The sequence below is a fragment of the Trachurus trachurus genome, assembly GCF_905171665.1.
Source record: "Trachurus trachurus genome assembly, chromosome: 14".
In the NCBI taxonomy this organism is placed as follows: Eukaryota; Metazoa; Chordata; class Actinopteri; order Carangiformes; family Carangidae; genus Trachurus; species Trachurus trachurus.
In genome coordinates this window covers 23207552-23229752 of record NC_139903.1, presented here as the reverse complement: position 1 = coordinate 23229752, position 22201 = coordinate 23207552, and the positions used below count along the sequence as shown (strand labels likewise).

The 22201-nt window shown below is 41.9% G+C and overlaps 2 protein-coding genes across 3 annotated transcripts; one reads left to right on the top strand and one right to left on the bottom strand.

Moving 5' to 3' along the window:
• Positions 1–1285: 1285 nt before the first annotated feature.
• bod1 (biorientation of chromosomes in cell division 1) lies at positions 1286–3151 on the bottom strand. The gene is made up of 4 exons (XM_083986324.1): positions 2950–3151; positions 2579–2703; positions 2181–2395; positions 1286–2105 (listed from the first exon to the last, which is right to left on the bottom strand). The coding sequence occupies exons 1-3, from the start codon at positions 3097–3099 to the stop codon at positions 2182–2184; spliced, it is 489 nt and encodes a 162-aa protein (XP_083842450.1). The 5' UTR covers positions 3100–3151; the 3' UTR covers positions 1286–2105; position 2181.
• On the top strand, positions 2698–7640 carry htatsf1 (HIV-1 Tat specific factor 1). Of its 2 annotated transcripts, XM_083986323.1 has the most exons (11): positions 2698–2769; positions 3464–3535; positions 3926–4090; positions 4882–5095; positions 5235–5282; positions 5368–5522; positions 5650–5813; positions 5948–6044; positions 6138–6227; positions 6341–6478; positions 6663–7640. In XM_083986323.1, exons 3-11 carry the CDS (start codon positions 3926–3928, stop codon positions 6939–6941), a joined length of 1350 nt encoding a protein of 449 aa, XP_083842449.1. In that variant the 5' UTR covers positions 2698–2769; positions 3464–3535; the 3' UTR covers positions 6942–7640. The 2 variants fall into 2 exon arrangements, with proteins under 2 accessions (XP_083842449.1, XP_083842448.1); XM_083986322.1 differs by lacking the exon at positions 2698–2769 and having other exon boundaries at positions 3353–3535.
• The last annotated feature ends 14561 nt before the right edge of the window (positions 7641–22201 follow it).

The following is a 22201-nucleotide window of genomic DNA, read 5'->3' as shown; positions in this document are numbered from 1 at the left end:
ATTGACCCTTCACCCCGACACAGAACATACACACAAACACTCAAACACAAGACTCACATGCCCAAAATGGCACACTAATGCACATAGACACGACTGTGCAAACAGCACACATGCAGGACCCCCTGCACTCTTACGTGATCTGGTTGTAAACAACATTCTGCATGTCTGTCTCTCTACGTGCGTGTGAATATAGATCAGATTCACAAGTATCTGCTCTGTGAGAATTGATCGAGGAGGAAGTATTGTTGTCACATTTGGGTTGATAAACTCTTACATGTGATCTCTTTCACTGTTTTGCTCCTACGTGCTCAGTCCGCCGTACGGCAAGATGTAAAACTTGGAACAATCTCAAGGACAATGTTGCTGGTTTAAAATGTTGCAGATTTGCGACGTTAGTAAAGGCTAAGGTTTTTACCTCCAGTGCAATGATAGACAGTGTAATTTAATACGTATGAAAATCTGCTTTTTAACCAGTGAGTCAGTCAGAGTGACGTCTGCTACACAAACACAGGTGTGAAATAGAAAGTTAGCAAGTGTCATGTACACGGTTATTAAGCATGGTGCTGCTGCTTTTAAAAAAAAATCTTCCTGGTCAACTTAAACAAATCTTAAAATTATAATTTACAAAATAATGAATTAAACTATTACATTTTTAATTCTGAAAATAGACAAACCTGGAAATAATTATAAATGAATATATCTATCCATCAGTTCAATTTGTTCTAATCGTCTGATGCAACACTCACTACTGTGACTTCATGGATGACTATGACTTCTGACACACAAGTACACAAAAACAAAGAGCATTAGACTTCCAGACACACACACACAAAACACATACTATGGATCAGTCTTCTGCCAAAACAAGTAGTGAATCGATAAAGTTACGCAATGTGTGATGACGCACACACAGACAGTCAGACTTGGACACGGCGTCTCTACAAACTGGTCCTTAAGGAATTTATAAACAGTTCTAAACATCTCAGACACTCAGACACGGGGGATTTACATATGGCTGCTAAAAGTCTATTACTTTCTACACACAACACCCTTGAAGCATATGATGCACATATTTGAAATAGTACAAATATATATAGCCTATATACTTTTGCCACTCACTGGCCACTCAACCCAGTGAGCTATACGACGCTCCTGGAATATATTTAAAACATCATTATGCACATCTCTGTAGAGCTGATGGTTGAGTGTACTTCCAGCCTTCTGACATAACAGCCATCCTTGAGTTTGTTCATTTATTTCAGGTCGTTTACATCGCTGTATAGTGTTACTGTAGGCCTGTTTCGTATATACACATATGTCATGTACTGTACGCAAGAGGCAGTGACAACAAAACCACTGCAAGTGCTGGAGCTAAGAGTTTGGTCTCTTTCGGATTCTGCTTAAAAAAGGCCCACATGTGAGAACAACTGCCCCACCTAGTGGTGCTGTGTAGTGACGACGGGCCATGCTTTCTTTCACAACACACAAGATTACTGCAATCCTAAATGCAAACGGTGGAATAAGCAAAAGTAAGACAGGAGTGAAACATATTGTCAATCGTTTTTAGTCAAGAAGATGTGATGAATAACAATACTACATACTGATACAATCACAACAAGATGAAAAATGATGCTCAACAAAATATATTGCAGGATCTTGTTTGTCCAGTTCTCCTGATTGTAAATCAAACAGTGCACTAATTTCATCAGTCTGAATCCGAGTAGGCAGAGGTTAAAATGTAGGTATTCCACACGTTGTTAGTGGGAAATGTCGGCAAATGTCTTCATGTACATGAGCGCCCTGAGGGGAAAATCAGCATTACATGATATACAAAGCTCCAAAATGAAAATCCAATGTATCCCATATAAAAAAAAAGCCAGTGATCAAAAGATTCAAAAGTATTAATCCAGATTTGTGCCATGCAGTGCAGTGGCCGTGCATCTCCTCGGCTGTATCCTCGAGCAGCACAGACAACACCTGATGCTTGAATGGTGTACAACTCCTCACTCTAGGCCTTGCAATAACAACCTCCTCTTCTTGTGTGATGCTGCACCTTTCCAAAGGCTAACATAGCCAAACAACATTGAGCTGATGAGCCTGTGTGCCTGCAGCAAAAGAGAAAATACAGATTTCTTTGCTGTATTTCTAATCATCCTTGTTGTTGACTTTTAAAAACAGACATCAGGGGGTTTTGGGTCCAGAGGGACACGGGGCCTCCTGAGCGTCTATCTGCTCAGGTGGTGCAGAGTTAGAGCATAAGACGCTCTCCTCTCTCCTGTCGCCTGACAGGAAGTCATGGATAGCAGTCTCTATGTGCGGCCGGAAAGTGTGGTTCATTTTTGGGTCCACGACCTGTGTGATGATCCTGTCCACACCAGACTCCAACATGCCTGATCTAAAAAATACAAGACAAACAGGAGTTACACTTAACAACAACAACAAAGTAGTTATTTGGCTTGACAGTCATGAACCCTATGACAATGTAACATTGTATAACTTTAACTTTAACTACTGATCAGAAACTGTTCCCACTATACAGTGAAATGTAATCAAGTCAAAGTCTAAATGCAGCACTCACTGAACAACACTTTGCCTGAGTCCGTTCCTCATCTGGTTCTTGTTGATGGACGGGTTCCAGTCTTGTGTGCTCAGCTGCGACGTGACAAAGTTGTCCACTTTCTGTCGCAGGTTCTGGTAGGCAGGCTGCAGCAGGGACAGGGACAGCAAGGGAAACTGCATCAACACAACCTGTCCTACAGTAATAACACTGTAATAGCGCGCATTAGCTAACTGCATGTTTGCATTTTTCGTTACCTGAAGTGCATAGCAAGAGAAAGGAGCACAACTAAATGTATACATGCTTCCCAATTCATTACAACAGGTAACGGTAAACAACATGTCAACATTGGCTAGCATTAGCTCGGAGTCTAGCTAAAGTTAGCTGCCCACCTTCGTATCAACGTCGGCTAGACAGTCCCGCCGGAACTCGTCAAAAAGCCCCCGGTTCTTCAGATGCTCCACGATCATACCGATCAGCTGCGGGTCGCCCGGAGGAAGGTTGGCGGCGCCCGCGTTAACACTCCCGGTTCCCTCCGCCATGGCAGCCCGGAGATCTGCGGCTGGACGCTGCGGGCTACATGAGAGCTAGCTCGGCTCGGCTAGGACGTTTACTTTGCGCTGCCTCGGGGTGCGGTCGATTCGGCCTCCGCCTGACAAACGGCGGGCGGAGTGGTCGTTTTGGCTCTCCGGCCCCGGCCCGGGTGAAACGGTAGAAGCTGTACTACAAATCGAGTGCACATGTTCTCATCACGCATGCGCGCTCTGAATGTGTCACCGGAAGTACTTCATTCAAGTGTCGTAGCGGACTGGTGGTGAAACAGAGGCAGGCTGTGAAACAACGCTAACTGTGAAGTGTGTATATGTTTTTAAAACTCTAAAACAGAGCTTTGTGTTCCGTGTTTAGCGCTTCAGACGGAGCTAATCTGTCTCTTTAGCCCTCGCTGACCTCTGTTTGCCAACACGATTCTTCTACAAGGTAATGCTAACAAGCTATGTAGCATGTGTGTTTACTATTGCTTTGGCCACAGGCCACATTGTTGAATTACACTCAGTTTTTTCAGTTCAATTTGTTCATTAGAGATGTTCACCTTGTCTAGAAATGCAGAGAAAAGAGAGACTACAGCTCTTTATTCTAATTTATGATCATAGGAAACAAGTCAGTGCACACATATTATAAAGCTTTACACTGCAACAATTTCTGAAATATTAGGTAGGAAATGTTAGCTCAGGATTTGAAATAAACACTTCTTGTGTTACACTAAAGAAATATACAACATTTATTGAAGGTATAACTGTTCTGTGCATGCTGAAAAGTGAGGTTAGCCGACCTGGGTAATTAAATAATAATGTCACATTCTCGTTGCAGATGAGTGATGACACTAAAGCTAACAGGGAGTTCACGGAGCAGCTGCGTATGCAGGAGCTCTACGGCCAGAGAAAGGAGGATGGCTCTGACCCCTTCACCTACACTGACCCAGAGGACGGGACTGTTTACGACTGGGACCCTGAAAAGAAGGCCTGGTTCCCTAAAGTATGACCTCCTCTCTTTACCACTCGGATTTCTTTAATTACATCACATATGTTATTTGAATTCCTAAATCTCTGGGATTTTGATCCTTCTTCTTTTGTTATTCTGTCTTTAGCACAACAGTACCATGCAAGAGATTTAGACCCTAAGAGTAAAGGGAAATTGCTTTTCAGCATAGTGACATGAATATTCATATATTTGATTTGACCTTGTCACTGCAGTGCACTACAGCAAGTAAAGACTGTCTGTCGTCATGTCTGTTGTTATCATAAAGCAACAATTACAGTGTCAAAGTGCAACTTAAATACATCATTAGACAGTTATAATTTTCTCAAAGTCCTTATTGTCCAGTGGTAATGGTGGTGTTCTACAGCCCTTCTCTTTCATGTTGAGTTTACATTTTGCTCAGAAGCCAGTGAGGTTCACTGTGTAATGACCAGAGCATATAGCCAAAGCAACAATAAATTCAAAATTGTTGAAGATGTCTCCATTATACCAGCTGCATCATGGGCGATGCAAATACACTAAATGAAAGAGAATGTCATTTTTTTTTTTTTTTTCACTGTTTATTTCACACCAGACCACAGCAACCAAACAGAACAAACTACAGACACCAACATACCAATACAACAACAGCACAGTTAGAAAACAACAACACCTGGTTCTGTTAATTGTATGGACAATGTTTATACTAATTAGTGAAGTTTTTGTGGAATTAATTTATTCTAAAAAGTTACAATTTCTATTACTATTCTATAGTGTTAATGTTAAGTTGACTTGTATTATTTTCTTAGATAACAGAGGACTTCATCGCAGCATACCAGGCCAACTATGGTTTCACTCAGGAAGGGAAGCCAGATGCAAACAATGCAGCGGAGAGCAGCGCCAGCCCTGCAGCACCCAAACCAGACAGCAAGCCTTCAGAAAGTCAAAAAGCAGCAGATGCCTCCCAAGAGGCTCTGGTTAAAGACGCAAAGCAGAAAGGAGAGAAGAGGAAAGCAGATCCAGGTAGCATGACATCCATAACGCTAAAGCTCTAAAAACAGTGTCTGTTTCTGTTTACACATCAGATGTATACGTGTATATTTAACATATTGTGAAATGCATCCTTTGATAAAAGTATTTTCCTTCTTTTCTGTGCATGTAGGATGGTTTGATATTGATGACACCAAAAACACAAACGTATATGTGTCAGGTTGGTATCGCTTACATTCTTTTAATTCTCAATGAGACAGCTGTTCAAAGAGTTGCTAACTTTTTCTCTTCTGGTCTCTCCCCAGGTCTGCCCCCTGACATCAGTAGTGAAGAGTTTGCCGAACTGATGTCCAAGTGTGGCATCGTGATGCGTGACCCCATCACAGAAGAGTACAAGGTGAAACTGTACAAGGACAAAGAAGGGAACCTGAAGGGGGATGGCCTCTGCTGCTACCTCAAGGTCACTTTACCCTCTGGTTTGATATGAAGTTTATGTAACATATAATATATAAAATATTTGTGGAAACGTTGTCGAGAACAGACACACAGCTAAAACGTTACTTTCGTTATCATATTATTTTCTGCAGAAGGAGTCGGTGGCATTGGCTATGCGCCTGATTGACGAGTCAGAGGTCAGAGGTTACAGACTCCATGTGGAAGCAGCACGGTTTGAACTAAAGGGCCAGTATGACGCCAGTAAGAAAAAGAAGAAGAACAAAGACTACAGGAAGAAACTGCAGCAGCAACAGAAGTAAAACTTCTGCTTCTTACTTTTTATTTTTTATTTTTTACTTAACCTCCTTCTTCCAACAATGCTGAACTTGATTAAGAGAAACACACGGTGGATCATTTCTGTCTTGTCTCTCTGTGTCTTTGTGTCTGTAGGCAGTTGGACTGGAGACCGGAGAAGAAAGGAGAAGTGAGGAAGAGGCATGAGAAAGTTGTCATCATTAGAAACATGTTCCATCCCAGTGATTTTGAGGTGCAGAGAGCAACACACATCCACATACATGAACACACACAGACACACACACATTTGTCCATTGTGAGTATTGATCTATTTTGCTTTTCCCAGGAGGACCCGCTGGTGTTGAATGAGTATCGTGAAGATCTGCGGACAGAGTGTGAGAAGTTCGGAGAGGTCAAGAAGGTCATCCTCTTTGATGTGAGTTTAATGTCAGTAGTTGTGTTTCAAAGTCCAAATAGAACCAATCTGTACTTTTCTATCCATCTGTGACATTTATAAAGAGTTGGTATGTGCTGATGTTTGTGCTGCAGAGACATCCAGACGGTGTGGCGTCCATCGCATTCAAGGAGCCCGAGCAGGCCGACGCATGTATCTCGTCATTTAACGGTCGCTGGTTCGGAGGAAGGCAGCTCGCCGCTCAGCTTTGGGATGGAACAACAGACTACCAGGTAAACCAACTGCAAGTGTCATAGATATTTGGAGATTTGAAAACTCTCAGTGGATCCTACTAATGAACATCAGTGCACCGTCGATCTCTAGGAGTAATACTCAGTCTGTGGAAACAGATGTATAGTTTGTTCGATATTTAAGCGGCTAGATTTTTCAGGAGTCATGTGATTTCTTTCTGCACAGGTGGAGGAGACTGCGCGAGAGCGAGAGGAGCGACTCAAGGGTTGGTCGACTTTCCTGGACACAGGCGAAAAAACTCAGCAGAACGACAGCGCGGCCAAACCGGCAGAGACGGGCGCCGCCGCAGCACCCACAGAGACCTCCAACGCCACGGAGGCCAAACAGCAGCCGGAAACAGAACCACAGTCCTCACAGCACCAGCCACAGGAGCAGGATGTGGACTCTACAGACAGCAGCCTGGCAGGAAGTGACGATGAGGAGGAGGAGGAGGCAGCAGCGTAGACACTGGCATGCACGTCTTTTGGTCTCCATGGCAACCAATCAGGACAATCGTGCTTGAAGGTGAACTGCAGCAAGTCTGTGTTGATGAGGGATGGAGGAACTTGAGCTGTTTTGTACTGTAGAAAAATAGAAAAAAAAAAAAGAAAATCAGATTTTTGTCTGTTCTATTTTCATCATTTTGGTGTACATCGGGATTCGCCCTGCACTTCACAATATGGCTGTTCCTTAAATACAGAGGTTTCCCTTTATTTCAGCGCATCAGTTTATTTCTGTATTGTATCAAATATAATTGAACTGAGAAACATAATTGACACCAAGTCTGTGTTGGAATTGAATTGTTGAAAATTTTCAGCGTCTGTTCTTATTACATTTATTTTAAATAACAATAATTCACTCTGATTTTTGCTTTCTCTCTAATGTTGAAGTCATATTGTTATTGTCTAAACTTTTTTTTTTTTTTTTTTTTTGCAATCAGGCTTTTGAAGTTTTTTCACTTTTCATATTTCTGAACAGATAACAGGAAGCTCCTGAAACAAAGGTTCACAGAAGGTGATCAATTCACAAGAAAATGGAGAACTGCTCATGGTAAAATTTGCCCAACTGTTGGTACAAACACATCAAGAACACCCATATAAAATATACATGTAATCAAAATCCAAAATTACTTTAAAAACATGCCAACCACCATTTCAGTGCTCATTTCGGTCAGATTGTTGATCAACTATCTAAAAGAATAATAAATAATCCCATTATTGAGACAAAAGATTCCCTTTCTCTTGTTAAATGCATAATTATTATATATTTTACTACATTTTACACATGATTAAAAAAGAAATCTTCAACACCAAGTGTCCAGTATGCAGATTTCTTTAGGGTTGACCAGTATCACATGTTAGGAACTTTTGACATGTTGATGTTTGGAGGAGGGAGAGGGCTGAAAGAAAAGAATAAGAGAAAAGAAAGGGAGAAGAAGATGAAGACAAAGAAGGAGAATGGAAGAATAGAGGAATAAGAAGCCCCCCCTCAACTCCCACCTTCCACTATCTAATATAAATAATATAATAAAATATTAAGATATATAAATATAACTATACATATTATATATAACAATATAATAATACAAATATAAATGAATATTTAAAAAATTGTCACTTATTTTGAAATAGCAAAAATACATACAAGTCACAGCAAAGTTTTCAGATATTTATTTTGTGTTAACTGAAGATGTTTCTTCACTTTCACCCTAACACAATAAAAAATGTTTCCAGAGTGTCAAAGTTTAAGAAAACAGTTTACATGCACCTGAATGATGAAGGCTGTATTGAGAGGAATAGTTACATGTATGGTTTAATTCAGAGGGATATGACATAGAGACATAATGAGCTGGAGGAAGAAATCTGGTGTTGATTGTCCAGAATATGAAAACATTCAGGAAACATTTAAATCACATATGGGATTTTGATGAAGTGTTTAAAATTACTGAAAATCTTTACATTGAAAGGAAACATTTAGGGCTCAATTTACAATCATAATAATGAGAAGTAAAGTGAAATAAAAATAATAATTTCATATCGACCTGTATCTTGAAAATAGGCTATACTAACTGACAACAAAGAGTTTAAATATCACTGCAGCTGATAAAGCTCATACATTTGAGAAATACCTCCCTCCAGTGGTAATACATCAGCAGCACTGCAAGTGTTTGAATGAATGTGTATTGGTCTGAGGTCCCGAGTGAAGATTTCATTCAACCTTTAACTGCACCTCCCAAACAATGGTTGAAAGATGTGATCCTGAATCGTGAGGAAGGTAAGGTAAAGGTACTTTATTAGTCACATATACAGCTAGTACAGTGAAATTCTTTCTCTGCATTTAACCCATCCCTGAGGAGCAGTGGGCAGCCGCGGTGCAGCGCCCGGGGACCAACTCCAGATTATGAGCCAGTGCCTTTTGGTCAGGGGCACTGACTGGAGGATTAACCTAGCCGACATGTTTTTTTAGTGGTGGGGGAAACCGGAGCACCCGGAGGAAACCCACGCAGACACGGGGAGAACATGCAAACTCCACACAGAAAGGCCCTGGGCGGCCCGGGATTCGAACCCAGGACCTTCTTGCTGTGAGGCAACAGTGCTAACCACTGTGCCACCGTGCCGCCCGAAACCCACCACATTGAGGGAGTCAGTGGAAGGAGGCTGGAGAACTTGGAGAGAACCAAGGAGAACATGATGACACCTAGAAAGGTCCCAGGTCTGAGAACTGAACCCAGAACCTTTTTGCTGCAGGAAGTGTTGCTCTGTTGCCCACATACAGTACAAAGTTGTTAAGTACTAAATCCAGTCAGTAGATTTATTTCTACCATTTTCATGAATCCTGCTGCTTTTTTTTTTTAGTGCACACTTATTGTGTGGTTGAATCAGAATCAAGTAAGTTTTTCAATACACAAGTTTGTTTTTATGCAAAAACAGTTGACCCTATCCCTAACCCTCACCCCATGACACCATAAAAGGAAACATAGATCAAAGATAAAAAACAAAGAAGTATGATAATACTTTAATATAAATACATCAATAAAGCACAGTAAAATATATGAAAAATGCTCTAATACATCCATGTGCAAATATTTCAAATAACAGCCTCAGTATTTGTGCGCGTTTTAATCCTGGTTAGATTGTTGTTTTCCTTATTATACATTAAATTATTGTGGAGGTTTCACATTGATCTACAGAAAGGCGTTCACTGCTTCTTCCACCACTGTGTCATTTTCAAAACATCACGTCAAAACAGACAATACAAACATTTCGTAATGACAGCAGTTTTCTTATCACATACAAACACACACACACACTGTTTGTCTTTTACACAAACACCAACAACTCCCAGCTAGTGACCTGCTCATAAAACCCATGTAGAGTGTGTTATCACCACTAGATAGCACTGTAATCCTGCTGTTCCCATTATCGGTTGGTGAATCGTACTCTCACATCCAGTAGATCTCATAGTTATGTCACATTAGGACCAGAGGGCTGAAGCCTTTTTGAAACCAAAATATAAACATGTTGTGTTGCCCTTTTCTGCTGTTTTGGTCGTTTGAACAGTAAATTCACCATTACTTGTTTTAGAGATACACTTCCTGAATATTACTTACAAAGTAACTGTACATTTACTAAAGAACTGCACTCTTAAGTACAATCTTGAGGTACCTATTTAAATAGTGATATTTTATGCTATTTTATTCTTCTTCTTCACAATATTGAATTATTATTTAAGTATAATTAAAAAAGATGAGAATAATCCTACATCAAACTAGCCTGTATACTAAGTAGTTGAAATCAGCCCTGTCTATGAACCTACATATAAATGTGTATTTTATGAAAATTGTAGTCCAAATTTTAATGTGATTATGGTAAATTAATTATTAATGATATGTATATATAGCCTATGTTTCAGTAAAATAGGAATGCAGGGATTTCTCTCATCTGTTGAGGTGTTGCTGCTTGAATTGAATGAATAGAGAGCTTCTCCCAGATTACTGCCTTTTCAAATCAATTTAAGACAATTTTGATGCAAAGCAAATGCAAAAACACAGATTAGAAACAACCCTTTCTACAGGCCTTGCAGATTGTGTTAACCAATATTCAGTATTTCACTCAATCAGAAGATGTAGTGCGCAATCAACCTCCTGGGTGTGTTTATATTTGCAGTGGCTCTGGTTGTAGCTGAATGTGCTGCAGTCTTGACCAGCTCTTCCTTGTAAATGAGACCCCTAATCCCAGTGGTACTAACCTGGATAAATAAAGTCTTAAAACACCCACAAAGCATGCAATGTGTAAATGGGTGTATGTGGTACAGGCAGTTCAGCTGAGCCAAGAACACAATACTTGATTTTGAACACTGTGTTCTCAGTTTTCCAATAAACTGTGACTGCAACATAGTTTAGAAGTAATGCAGCAATATTGTATGAGTCAACAAGGAGGTGCAGACAGAGAAAGATATGGGATAAGAGCAGAAACAGAGAAGGAAATGGACAGAGCATGTGAGGGGAGGGTCTGTGTGTGTGTGTGTGTGTGTGTGTGTGTGTGTGTGTGTGTGTGTGTGTGTGTGTGTGTGTGTGTGTGTGTGTGTGTGTGTGTGTGTGTGTGTGTGTGTGTGTGTGTGTGTATGCACTCTCTGTTCCCTGGAGTCCACCCTGGAGATCGCTTGGGAAAAAGACCTCTAGGTCTGTCTGAGGTCTGACTAGCAGCCAAGAAAAGCAAGACTAAAATAGAGGGGGAAGGAGAGAGAAAGAGAGAGGGAGAAAGAAAGAGAGAGATGGAAGATGGAGAGGGCGTGAGAGGAAGGAGGAGCCAAAGAGATGGAGAAAGAGTGTGGACAAAGAGCTTTGTATCCAAGTAGAAAATGTATGGAAAATAAAGACATTCACATGGTGTCTCTCCCTCTCTCTCTCTCTCCCTCTCTCCCTCTCTCCCTCACACACACACACTCTGCTGATTGGAACCACATGTTGACAAACGGAGAGAATAATGGGAAACTGTGAAATGTTTGATTTGTTTTCCCTCTTTGTTGCGCTGGGATGGAGAGTGGGCGAGATGTCGGGGGTGGAAGGTGTCCGTGACGATAGATGATGATCAGCCATGGGAAATTCCAGCGAGTAGACGTGTCCCTGCATAGACAGGTCCGGTCCATTAACAGCATGCACAAAGCAAGGGGTGAGGCTGTGAGAGTGGGATGAAGGGAGGAGGCGGGGGGGACTTCCACTGTGTGTGAACTAGGAACTTGAACAGTGGGGGTGACCGAAAAGTCAGCACATATAATGTAAATGGTGGTTCTGCCAGTAGCCTACGACTGCTGACCAGTCAAGTTACTCATCCGCAGCTCTGTCTTTCCCACGCACACATAAATAACACACTTTTACTGTTTCTCTGCAACAAACACAAAAGCATCTGTTTTTTTTAATGGGCAGATTCAATTAACCGTTTATGAGCAGGCAACGCAACACCTGTGTATTTGGCATCAGTGCGGACAAAGACATCTCAAGGACACACATCTGTAAACAGCAGGTCCCGTATATAGACTACAATAAGACCACCTTGTGATGCAACTGAATGAGAAGGGAGCATGGGAAATGTACGTAGCGATTCATTTTCCTTTCCGTTTGGATCCTTGTTGCAGCCGTGACTGATGAGGCAGGACAGGCTGAAGAACAGCACCTGCACATGACAGCAGATATGCACTAGAAGCCAGGGCGTGTGTGTGCGTTCCAGGGATACACAGAAAGGAAGTTTTGGCCACTTTCACTCTGTCTCCCTAATAACAGAAAAATGCATAGAGGGAAAATTGGAGGAAGAGCAGGGGAAGTGAGTGGGAGAGGTGAGGGCGAAGCCAGGCTGATTTGCTGCAGATGCTGCAGTCTCCTGGGAAAATGACATAAGATTGATCCTTTATGGAAACAGGAGTGTGTTTATGGGTTTACTGGTGTCTTCCATGTTTAAACCGAGCTCTAGCCAGCTGGAGAGGCCAACGGTAGCTTCACAGTGACAGAGCTGAGTCTTTGGGAGTTGCACAAAGATGGGATGAGCGATGAGGCCTAATGCTCCCGGTGCCATCCTCAGCTACATGAGCGAGGCAGCTTTAGTTTCGTCATTCTCATTGTTGCTTTTGGTCTCTTGGGGTGCTCTCCTGGAGGGGAGCGTGCTCTCATTCTCTACTTGGTTTTCAAAGCTATAACTTATTCCAACATCACTGCAGAGCGTGGTATTGATTGAGCGCTTTGTTTCCAATGCAAACATACACATTTAAGTAGAACCTCATTAAACAAAACACTGACATATTGTCCAGAGTTCGTATCCAGCTTTTGCAAATTAGCTGTGCAGCATTGGGTGATTACTCTTAGCTTTTCATATAAGTAGTCATGTGATTCAGTCTTAATACGTTTAATATTGATCATGAGGTCTAAGGACAGGTACAAAGTTCTTCTCATTATAAGACCAGATAAACCTTATAAAAGTATCTCTACATGGGGATGAACTATGTCGGCACAATTAAGAAGTGAGGAAATGTCAACTCTTTTTGGATGTGCGCATGGTGTCGACCGTTTATTTCAGCCATGTGAATGTTGTTTAGAGTCATGACCGCTTCTCTCTTTCTCTCTTGCTGTGTGCTGCAGTCTCCCATGGGAAGACTGCTGCTGTATCCTGTTTGTCGGATGTATGCCTTTGTATGCTTTTTACACAGAACCAGCACAACACAAAAACTGTCTGTTGTCACTCCGGAGGACGTAGCGTTGCACGAATCCCTTGGAGAACTTAACCTGAACCCAGAAAAACAAAAAACAAATTTTAACTCTATATCATGCGGATTTGTCCCTATAATGTGATTAATACAAGTCACATAATCTGCACATGTATAATACATCCACAGTCACTTGGACACAACAAGTTTTAGTAATGTGAAAATGGTCTTTCTAGTTCACCTTTGGGCCAGTTCATTAGTTTTTCTTGCCCCTAGTCTTAAAACGTGGCCAACAGCATTCATTTACAAAATGCCGAGTCCACAGATTTAATGGGCCATATTTTAATTAATATTTTCCTCATCAAGTCAGTATTAAATACAAGCAGAGAGCTAATCCAAGAGCTGTAACCACTTGGCGCTGGATATCTGAGCACTACAACAGTGTCTCTGTTTCTCCTGTGAGTTGGAATCATAACTCTGACTCTCATTATGTCTCCTCTGCTTTAACACTACGCCTCGGGCCCTCGGTTGTTATTTTAAATCTTTGCTAATTGTCAGACTTTGGCTTGGTTCCTCTCCATCAGCTCATGAAATCCAGTTCATGGTGAGTTTTACTGGCTGGCGATATCAATGTATTGAGGGCATGCTTGTGTAAATAGAGTGAAGTCACATGCAGGGATCGTTTCCACTTTCCTTTACATGAATAATATTATTGTAAACTATCTGTGACCTAACCTTTTCTGCCATAACTTTCCTCCTGAATAGAAACACATGTGGTGGGTTTTGGGGAGGGCTGGACGCCGCTCGAACGCTGGGTTACTGATTGATGACATCACGGCTCCCCAGTGTGAAAGTGGCAGATTAAAGTAACTCGAGGTGCTTGTAAAGTTTGTGTTGTGCTGTATTTTAGCTTCTGGTCATGAAAACAATGCCATGCTTTTCTCCCATAGGAGTTAATTTTTCATAACTGTAATTAAAGGTTTGAGGCATTTACGTGTTTATCTTTCACTGGTGATTGTTTTTGCCAAGTCCGTTTTTTAATTTGGACATTTGTCAGTATTAAAGTGAACTATGGGGGCGTTGTGTGTTTGGACTGTGGGTGAGTCGGTGATTACATGTGTGCATGTTATGTAGAGAGGACATATTTTCTTAAAAAATGCACAGAGCATATGGGGAAATAGAGAAAAGTGTACATGTGTGTGAAGCTGCTGGTGGGAGAAGGCCTGATTTCAAGGTCGGACAGGAAATGCCTGTGCAGATGGAACAGTAATGTGGACACACTGAGAACGGTATACAGGAAACAGCCCACTCTGCAGCTGTGTGTGTGTGTGTATTTATATGTGCTCTCAGTTTGCGCTTATATACGGAAAGAATTAGAGGAATGCCGTAACAGTCAAGAGAACTATAGGTGGCATACATACCGCTGTTAGTCAACTCTCATCCTCATTGTCTCACTGTCTCACTCTTTTTTTTAATGTATAGCTGGAGAAGAGGCTGCAGCTCTTACCACATTCATCTTGTTTTCCACCATTTGAATATGAAACCCACTACATTATCATCAATAAAATATAAATGCACAAATTAGATTGAATGAATTTTGGTACATTTTAGCAGTGATAGAAAACTTCCACCAAGGGGAACCATAGTGGAACATACAATATAAAAGTAAAGATAGTATACAGAGCAGGAACTCACTGATATGTGAGATTACGGTAAATCTCCAGTGAATTAAAGTGAAGTTTTCGAATAATATTCTTAATAAGAATTTTCCAAAATTATGTATAACTAAATTTTTCCAAATCAAGACATGTAGCACCAGACAATTAATATGTAACATGATATTTGTGACACTGCAGCGCATGAGGGTAAAGTGATGGATATTAAAGCAGAAGTAAGCGATATTTTTGTGTTATTATAAGTCTTAAAGCAGATATCAGCTTCACGGCCGTTTCGGCTAATGCTGCGTTCAAGGCAGGCTTTTGAAACCGTAAGTTACAGCTTCAAGTCACAACTACGACTTGGTAGCGTTCCAGGTAACCCGTAGCTCGTGTTTTTACCATCCTGTTGTCTGTGAAAGTTCCCTATAACGGCCACTCGTAACTTCCGACCCGTGAACTCGTACCAGATCGAACTGGTATGACTTCACAGGAAGGAAAAACACAAAGTACGAGTTTCTTTGAACGCACCATGAGTTAGCAGCCCCCGCCCTTGTCAGGCATCAATTGGTCCTCGTGCTACGTCACCACATTCACGCGCATCCCTTGGCTGCACACACAGCCCTTCATGCCGTTCTCTCTCCTCATTGGATAACACTTGTATCCCACAAGGAAAATTTTCTCCTCGGGTTACAGCAGAGCAGAGTGACGGAGAGACTCGTGTTTAGGCTGAAATACTTCATGTAAGTGATTGCTGACGGAAAATAGGACTATTTAGGACTTATATTAACAAAAACATTCCACTGATATCTGCTTTAAATAGTTATATCTTCCGACAGCAATCACTTACATAGAGTGTTTGGACCGAAACACGGGTCTCTGCCGAGGAGAAAACTTTTCTTGTATCCTACAAGTTTTATCCAATGAGGAGAGAGAACTGCATGAAGGGCTGTGTGTGCAGCCAAGGGATGCGCGTGAATGTGGTGACGTGGGGACGAGGACCAATAGATCCACGACGAGGGCGGGGGCTGCTAACTGACAAGACGTTATGGTGCGTTCAAGGCAACCCGTAACTCGTGTATTTCCGACCTGTGAAGTCGTACCAGTTCGATTTCACGAGTTCATGGGTCGGAAGTTACGAGTGGCCGTTATAGTGACTTTCACAGGTAAAACAGGTCGGAAAAACACGAGTGGGTTGCCTGGAACGCTACAAAGTCGTAAGTCGTGACTTGAAGCTGTAATTTACAATTTCAAAAGCCTGCCTGGAACGCAGCATTAGCCAAAACGACCGGATCGCTTACTTCTGCTTTAACTAGTGGTATTGCACTTTTTAGACGGTCCCTGAGCACTCGACTCAAGCACATAAAGATCAGTGTTATTCCTTCAACTCAGAGCACGGCTCCTTTAGCTGAGAGAGGTGTCATTTATGTTAATACGCTTTGGTTATGAGGTATTGAACCAGGAAGGTCACATCTGTGAATATCATTCTAACTCCACACAAGTATAATAAGAGATAAGAAGACAATTTTCCCAGGGGTGAACGGAATAAAAAATGAGTGTGACCTTTCTGAGCTTCCGTAGATCATATTTGTTATTAAGTTATAAATAGTTAAAATATTAGCCGTAACTTTGTGTGCACCAACATGATCCATGTGTTTCAAGTATGTTCATTTGTTCAACAGCACATAGCTGACATGCTGTAGCACATTAGGTCACTGGCGGACACTCAATAATTCACTCAAAAGGAAGACGTGACTGTTACCACCAACTTGCTGCTGCTTCACTTCATCAACTCTCTGGCCTGCACATGTATACATCTAATATGTTTATGTTTGGCTGACTGTCACAGTGTATATTCTGCCTCACTGTACTGTGGGAGCCCCACTTCAGCAGATAATGCTGGTTTTGAATAAACATTATATTACTACTACCATTGGTCCAGATCCCGTCACATGTTGGCTCCTGTATGCATTTCTCAGTCTTTCAGTGTAATAGATGCCGACCCGGGTCATTCACCAGGAAACCATACATCTAACAGTGGCAAAGGGGAATTCCCTCCTCCTCTGTTGAAGATATTGAGAGAGAGAGGAAATGTTTAGAGGGAAAACACAATAATAAGGTTCCACAGATTTTATTAAAAACTGACTATTAGGCACATTGTAACCATTTATATGCAACAACAACACCATTTAAAGACAAATAAAGACATTCAGACTAAATTTAAGAGTTAAACAACACTAGCAACACCTTTTTTGGATAATATTATACACACTATTATAAACCAAATAACACAGTTTTTAAAAATAAGATTAAACATTTCACTTTTTTTGGCTCATAATTTTACTTTCATTTCACAGTTTTAGGAATGATACTAAAGATACGTTCACAGACAAACTCAAACCTTCCTTCACTCGGTCACTGGTTTGATTGACAGACAGGCAGGTAAACCACAGGGCATACCAAGGCTGCTCAGGTGTGTGTGTGTGTGTGTGTGTACATGAGTATGTATGCGTTGTAGCCTCATCACTATTCATCAGGCTCCGCTGTATTTGCGTCTCATCTGCATACTGGTCCAACAGGGAACAGATTAGCATTAGAGAGAGAGAGAGAACGATGGAGGGAAGTAGAATCACTTTAATTTTTAACAAGATGATATGAAGGAGACACAAAGACCCAAGTACTGCTGGTGCTGCTGCTGACACAGCCAGAGAGAGAGAGAGAGACAGAGAAAAGAGAAAAGAGAGGGCCGGGTGGGGTGTGATGTGTGTGTATGTGTGTGTGTGTGTGGATGGGGAAGGAGGGGGGCAGCTATAGAGGTAAGGAGCACTGCTGGCATCAATCATAAGAGAATGAGGGGTTGTGGAAATGGAAATAAACAGTGGATCTGTGTTTTCCAAATGAAAATAACATTAAAGACGGTCCTGTGTTAATGTCGCATATTGATCTCTCTGTCTCTCGCACTCATTCACCGTGTGTGTTTGTAGGAAACTCAGCTGAACGCGCACATCAAATGTTCATAAATAAATAAGCGGGATAAACAATGTACCACAGTCAGTCACCATGGAGTCAATATCTCATTAGTGGACTGCACACAGGCAGGCAAATGCACACATAATTTAATGTAAAATGTTGTAACTCCTCATGAGTTTTACTCAGCCTTCATATTTTATCTACGTGCCATGGTGTAAGTAAGAAGCTAAGATTTTAATGAGGCCCTTATTAAACTGCACGTGTCTTATGTTTACATGTTTATCTGTAAGTTACATCTCACAGTTATGTTAATGTAATTGCTCAATGGATTATTGCGATACTTGTTGGGAGCAGGAACTTCATTTAGCGATGTAAAACACTGCACTTGTGTAAGATGGGCCACATTGGTGCTTTGAGTTAAATCTTAGCAAAGTAAACAAATCACTTCTATATTTCTAGGCCCAAAGTCAGCTTAAATTAGCACTGTTGCTGCCCATATATATAATCATGAAAATGATTCATTTGAGTGAATATTGTAAGAAAACAAATGAAATATGCTGTCAGTCAACATTTTGTAAAATATGTTTTGTATTAGCATCTTGCAATTATCTGCATGTTCTTTGCAAATGTCTCCTTAGTTGCTGTAAAATAGCAGTAGGCTCTGGATGGTGTTTCTGCTGGACAAGGTTACATTATTGTTGGCCCCAGCTGTAGCCCTTTTTTTTTTTTTTTTTTTTTGGCTTTTTTTGCCTTTATTTGATAGCACAGTGAGATAGACAGGAAAGGGGGAGGCAGAGAGAGGGGGAATGACATGCAGGAAAGGTCTGCCCGACGCAGACGTAAAGTGCCGTGAGATATGTATAAAATAACTCTATACAAATGACATTCAGTGGATTTGAAATGAATGAAAATGGAGTAAAATGGAGTTTGACACAAAAGTATAAACTAGTGTAAAGTCAGTCTTTTCACCAGTGTCCTTTCAGGTGTTGATCTTTCTGTCATCATGGACTAAGACCTTGATTTCTTTCTTTAGTCAGTGCCTGGAAACGCAGTGTGTATTCTCTGCTCGTACATTGTTTCTATAACGATGAATCAACTCCCAATTTCCTCAGTTTCTGTGAACTTTGAAGCGTTCACTATGAACCTTGTGCGTTCTTTTGAACTGTCACACTATCAAGGTGCTTGATATGCATGTTCATGTCTGCATCATGAGAACATCAGGCCCGTGGTGTTTTCACATCAATGCCCTGGAAATAATTAGTAAGCTTTGCAGTAAGTTTCCCCTCTCATTTGTCTCTTTGTTTCAAACTCTCCCTCAATCTTTTGCTGTCACCCCATCCCTCACTCTCCCTCGTGGTCCTTACAGATCTTGTTCTCTTATTCCCTCACTAATACCTTTGTGCCACATTCAAATCTTTTATCTATAAAATGTCTAAAAATCCCTCTCTCCCTTTAGATCATTTATCTCCCTCAGTTGCTCCCACATCCCACAGCTCTGAGTTCATTCTAAACACACTGACTGCTCTCACATCTCTCTACAAAAATGAGCGATCTCTATAATAAAAGCTCAGCAAAATGCCTGAATGAGTTTTTTTTTCAAGCATGAGCTGCCCAAAAAAATTTAATTCAAAATAATAGCATGTCTGATTTGTTTGGTAATTTAGAAAAACCAACAGACAGCATGTTTAGGTGTTGAGCCACCAGTGTCCAAAACAGTTTAGTGCTCCTTCACATCAATGTTATAAAAGTTATAATATGAGTTTACTGGAGGAGTTGCTCTGTTCAGTTGGGTTGAGAATTACTGATGTTTAAGGCCAAAATGGATCCTTCTTCACTGTGGATTTGCAGCAATACGTTTTTGTAGAGGAAGAATTATAATGACATTTTACTGTAAAGTTTTTCGAGTGTCAAACTACAAAACCCTCTCATGGAAAAGTTACCTGCACATTCACCACGCTATGAGATAATAACGGTTACGAGAGTTGTTTTAGAGGTAAATTCATGCAAAACCACTGATGCACGTTTCCATCGGCAGGCAGTCTCTGCATTTGCCTCTAAAACAACTCCATCCTGTAACGTTCCGTTATTATCTCATAGCGTGGTGAATGTGCAGGTCACAATTTGTCCACGAGAGCATTTTGGAGTTGTTGGATTGTGTATTTGCTGAGTTTGATGAGGGAAACCAAGAAATCCCATTAGCCTCCGTAGTGTAGCTCTGAGCAGCTCGCGGCTCTACTCCGCCGTTCTAAAAATAGCTTGCACTGACAATTAAAGGTAACAAACCTATTTGCCAAAATGTTGAACTATCCCTTTAAAGGAAACAACCGACAAACAAGTGTCATAAGAAGTGATGTGTTGGGTTTCATGCAGGCTCAGTTTGATTGACAGCTTTTACCAACCACCCATTCGTTCAATCTTTTATCCACCTTTCCATCCTCCCATTTAGCCTCTGATGATGATCTGCCATCTGCCCCCACTGCTCCCCAATCAACCCCCCCCCCCCCCCCCCCCCCCCCCCCCTCTGGGCCCCTCAGCTGCGGTGCTGCCCCACTCTAGTGCCACTCCTAAAGTGTCGAGGCTCCCTGAGGATGTGGACTGGGTGGCAGTCCCTGAGGGCGGGCGGGGGGTGTGGGGGGGCTGGCACTGGCATGTCCTCTCATCTCTTTCTTTCTTTCACACATACACACACGCACACACATGCACACATTTACGCTCCTCTTCAGGCAGCAGTGGTCTCAGCGGGGCTGCCCTGGAGCATGCTGGGTACCTGAGAAGCCAGTGATACCAGGGCAGGGCCAGAATGTTAAGTGGTGTGCGTTCGTGCTATGTGTGTGTGCATGGGTGTGTGAGTGTGTTGCCTGAGTGGGGTCACAGTGTTAAGTGGTAGATTAATCAGTAGTAATTGTGTGTATGGTCCATTAAGGCAAGGGCTGGCTGACAGACAAGGGTGAGATAGAGAGAGAGAGAGAAAGAGAGAGGGAGAGAGAGAATGGGCGGCGATGGGTGTGTTTATATGTGAATGTGCATCCGTGTGTGTGTGTGCAAACAGAGAAGTGAAACCAGTAGAAATAGCATTTTAACTGTACAATCCTCTCTATTGCCCTGTATACTCTGTATCTTTTTATAAATTCCTGTTCTTGTTTGCTTTTCATGCACCCCCATCATCACTCTTCCTCTCTTTTTCAGAAGTTCATCCATCTGTGCCCAGAGCTGTTGCGAAGTTGCTCTCCTACTTTTAGAAGCAGGAGTTACTGAACAACGGTCACCACTGGAAAAACAAGGCTACACACACACACACATAGACACACACAGACACACACACACACACACACATACACATACACACATGCACGCATGCACATGCACTAGTGCGCACACACACTACACCTTTCCCCCAGTGATCTCTTCTGGCTGATTTGGTATTCAAGTGCTGTTGCGGGCCCAGCAGGCCTAAAGCTCTCTTTGTATTGTTTTATTACCCAGGGGCTAGGCCTTGCCACACACACACACACACACACACACACACACACACACACACACACACACACACACACACACACACACACACACACACACACACACACACACACATGCACGCACATATGCATGCACGCACACATACACTTTCAAACAACATACGAGTGTAAAGCAGGATTAGCATATTAGCGTATTAGCATCCTGTCTGTCAATTGGTTCTGTCTGGTTTTCTTTCTCTCTCATGCTGTCAGAGAGGAGAGGGAGAGTTTCATGAGGAGGAGGAGGAGGAGGCAGGGCAGGGAGAGGAGAAGAAATGGAGGGCGATAAGGAGGAGAGCGAAGAAGACGAAGAGAAGTAGGTGGAGGGCCGTTCACTCCTCTCAGTCAGACAGATGGTAGTCTGACTCCTACTGAGTTGTCAACCGGCCAACGAGAGAAAGACGGAGAAAAAGGGATTGAGAGGAAGAGGGAAAGAGAGAGAGAGATGAACCTTTCCTCTACTTTTTCATATCCTCTTTCAACCTCTCACTCAGTTTCACTGCCAGCTCCATCTCTTCTCACCCATCTCTCTCCTTCTGCCCTCTATTTTTCTCTCCACAAGCCATCAACGTCTTTGTCTGAATCCATGTTTTTGTCGGTCATCCGTCACATGTTACTATTTTTTATCTCTACTTTGTCTTCTTCTTCTCTATGTGTTCATCCATCTCTCCCTCCCTCTCACTCTACCCATGTCTGTGAAGCTCTCTCTACCACTACAGAAGGAAGTGACTGCAGCCAGCCAAGTTTGGATACATGCAACAGAAACAGACTGAGGGAGAGAGGAGGAAAAACTTGAGAAATGTGGGGTCACACAGTCCAATCCTGCTTTTAAAAGTGGGAGACTCACTTCTTAACCTCTTAAAGGAAAATACCTCTGGCCAGTGAAAGCACA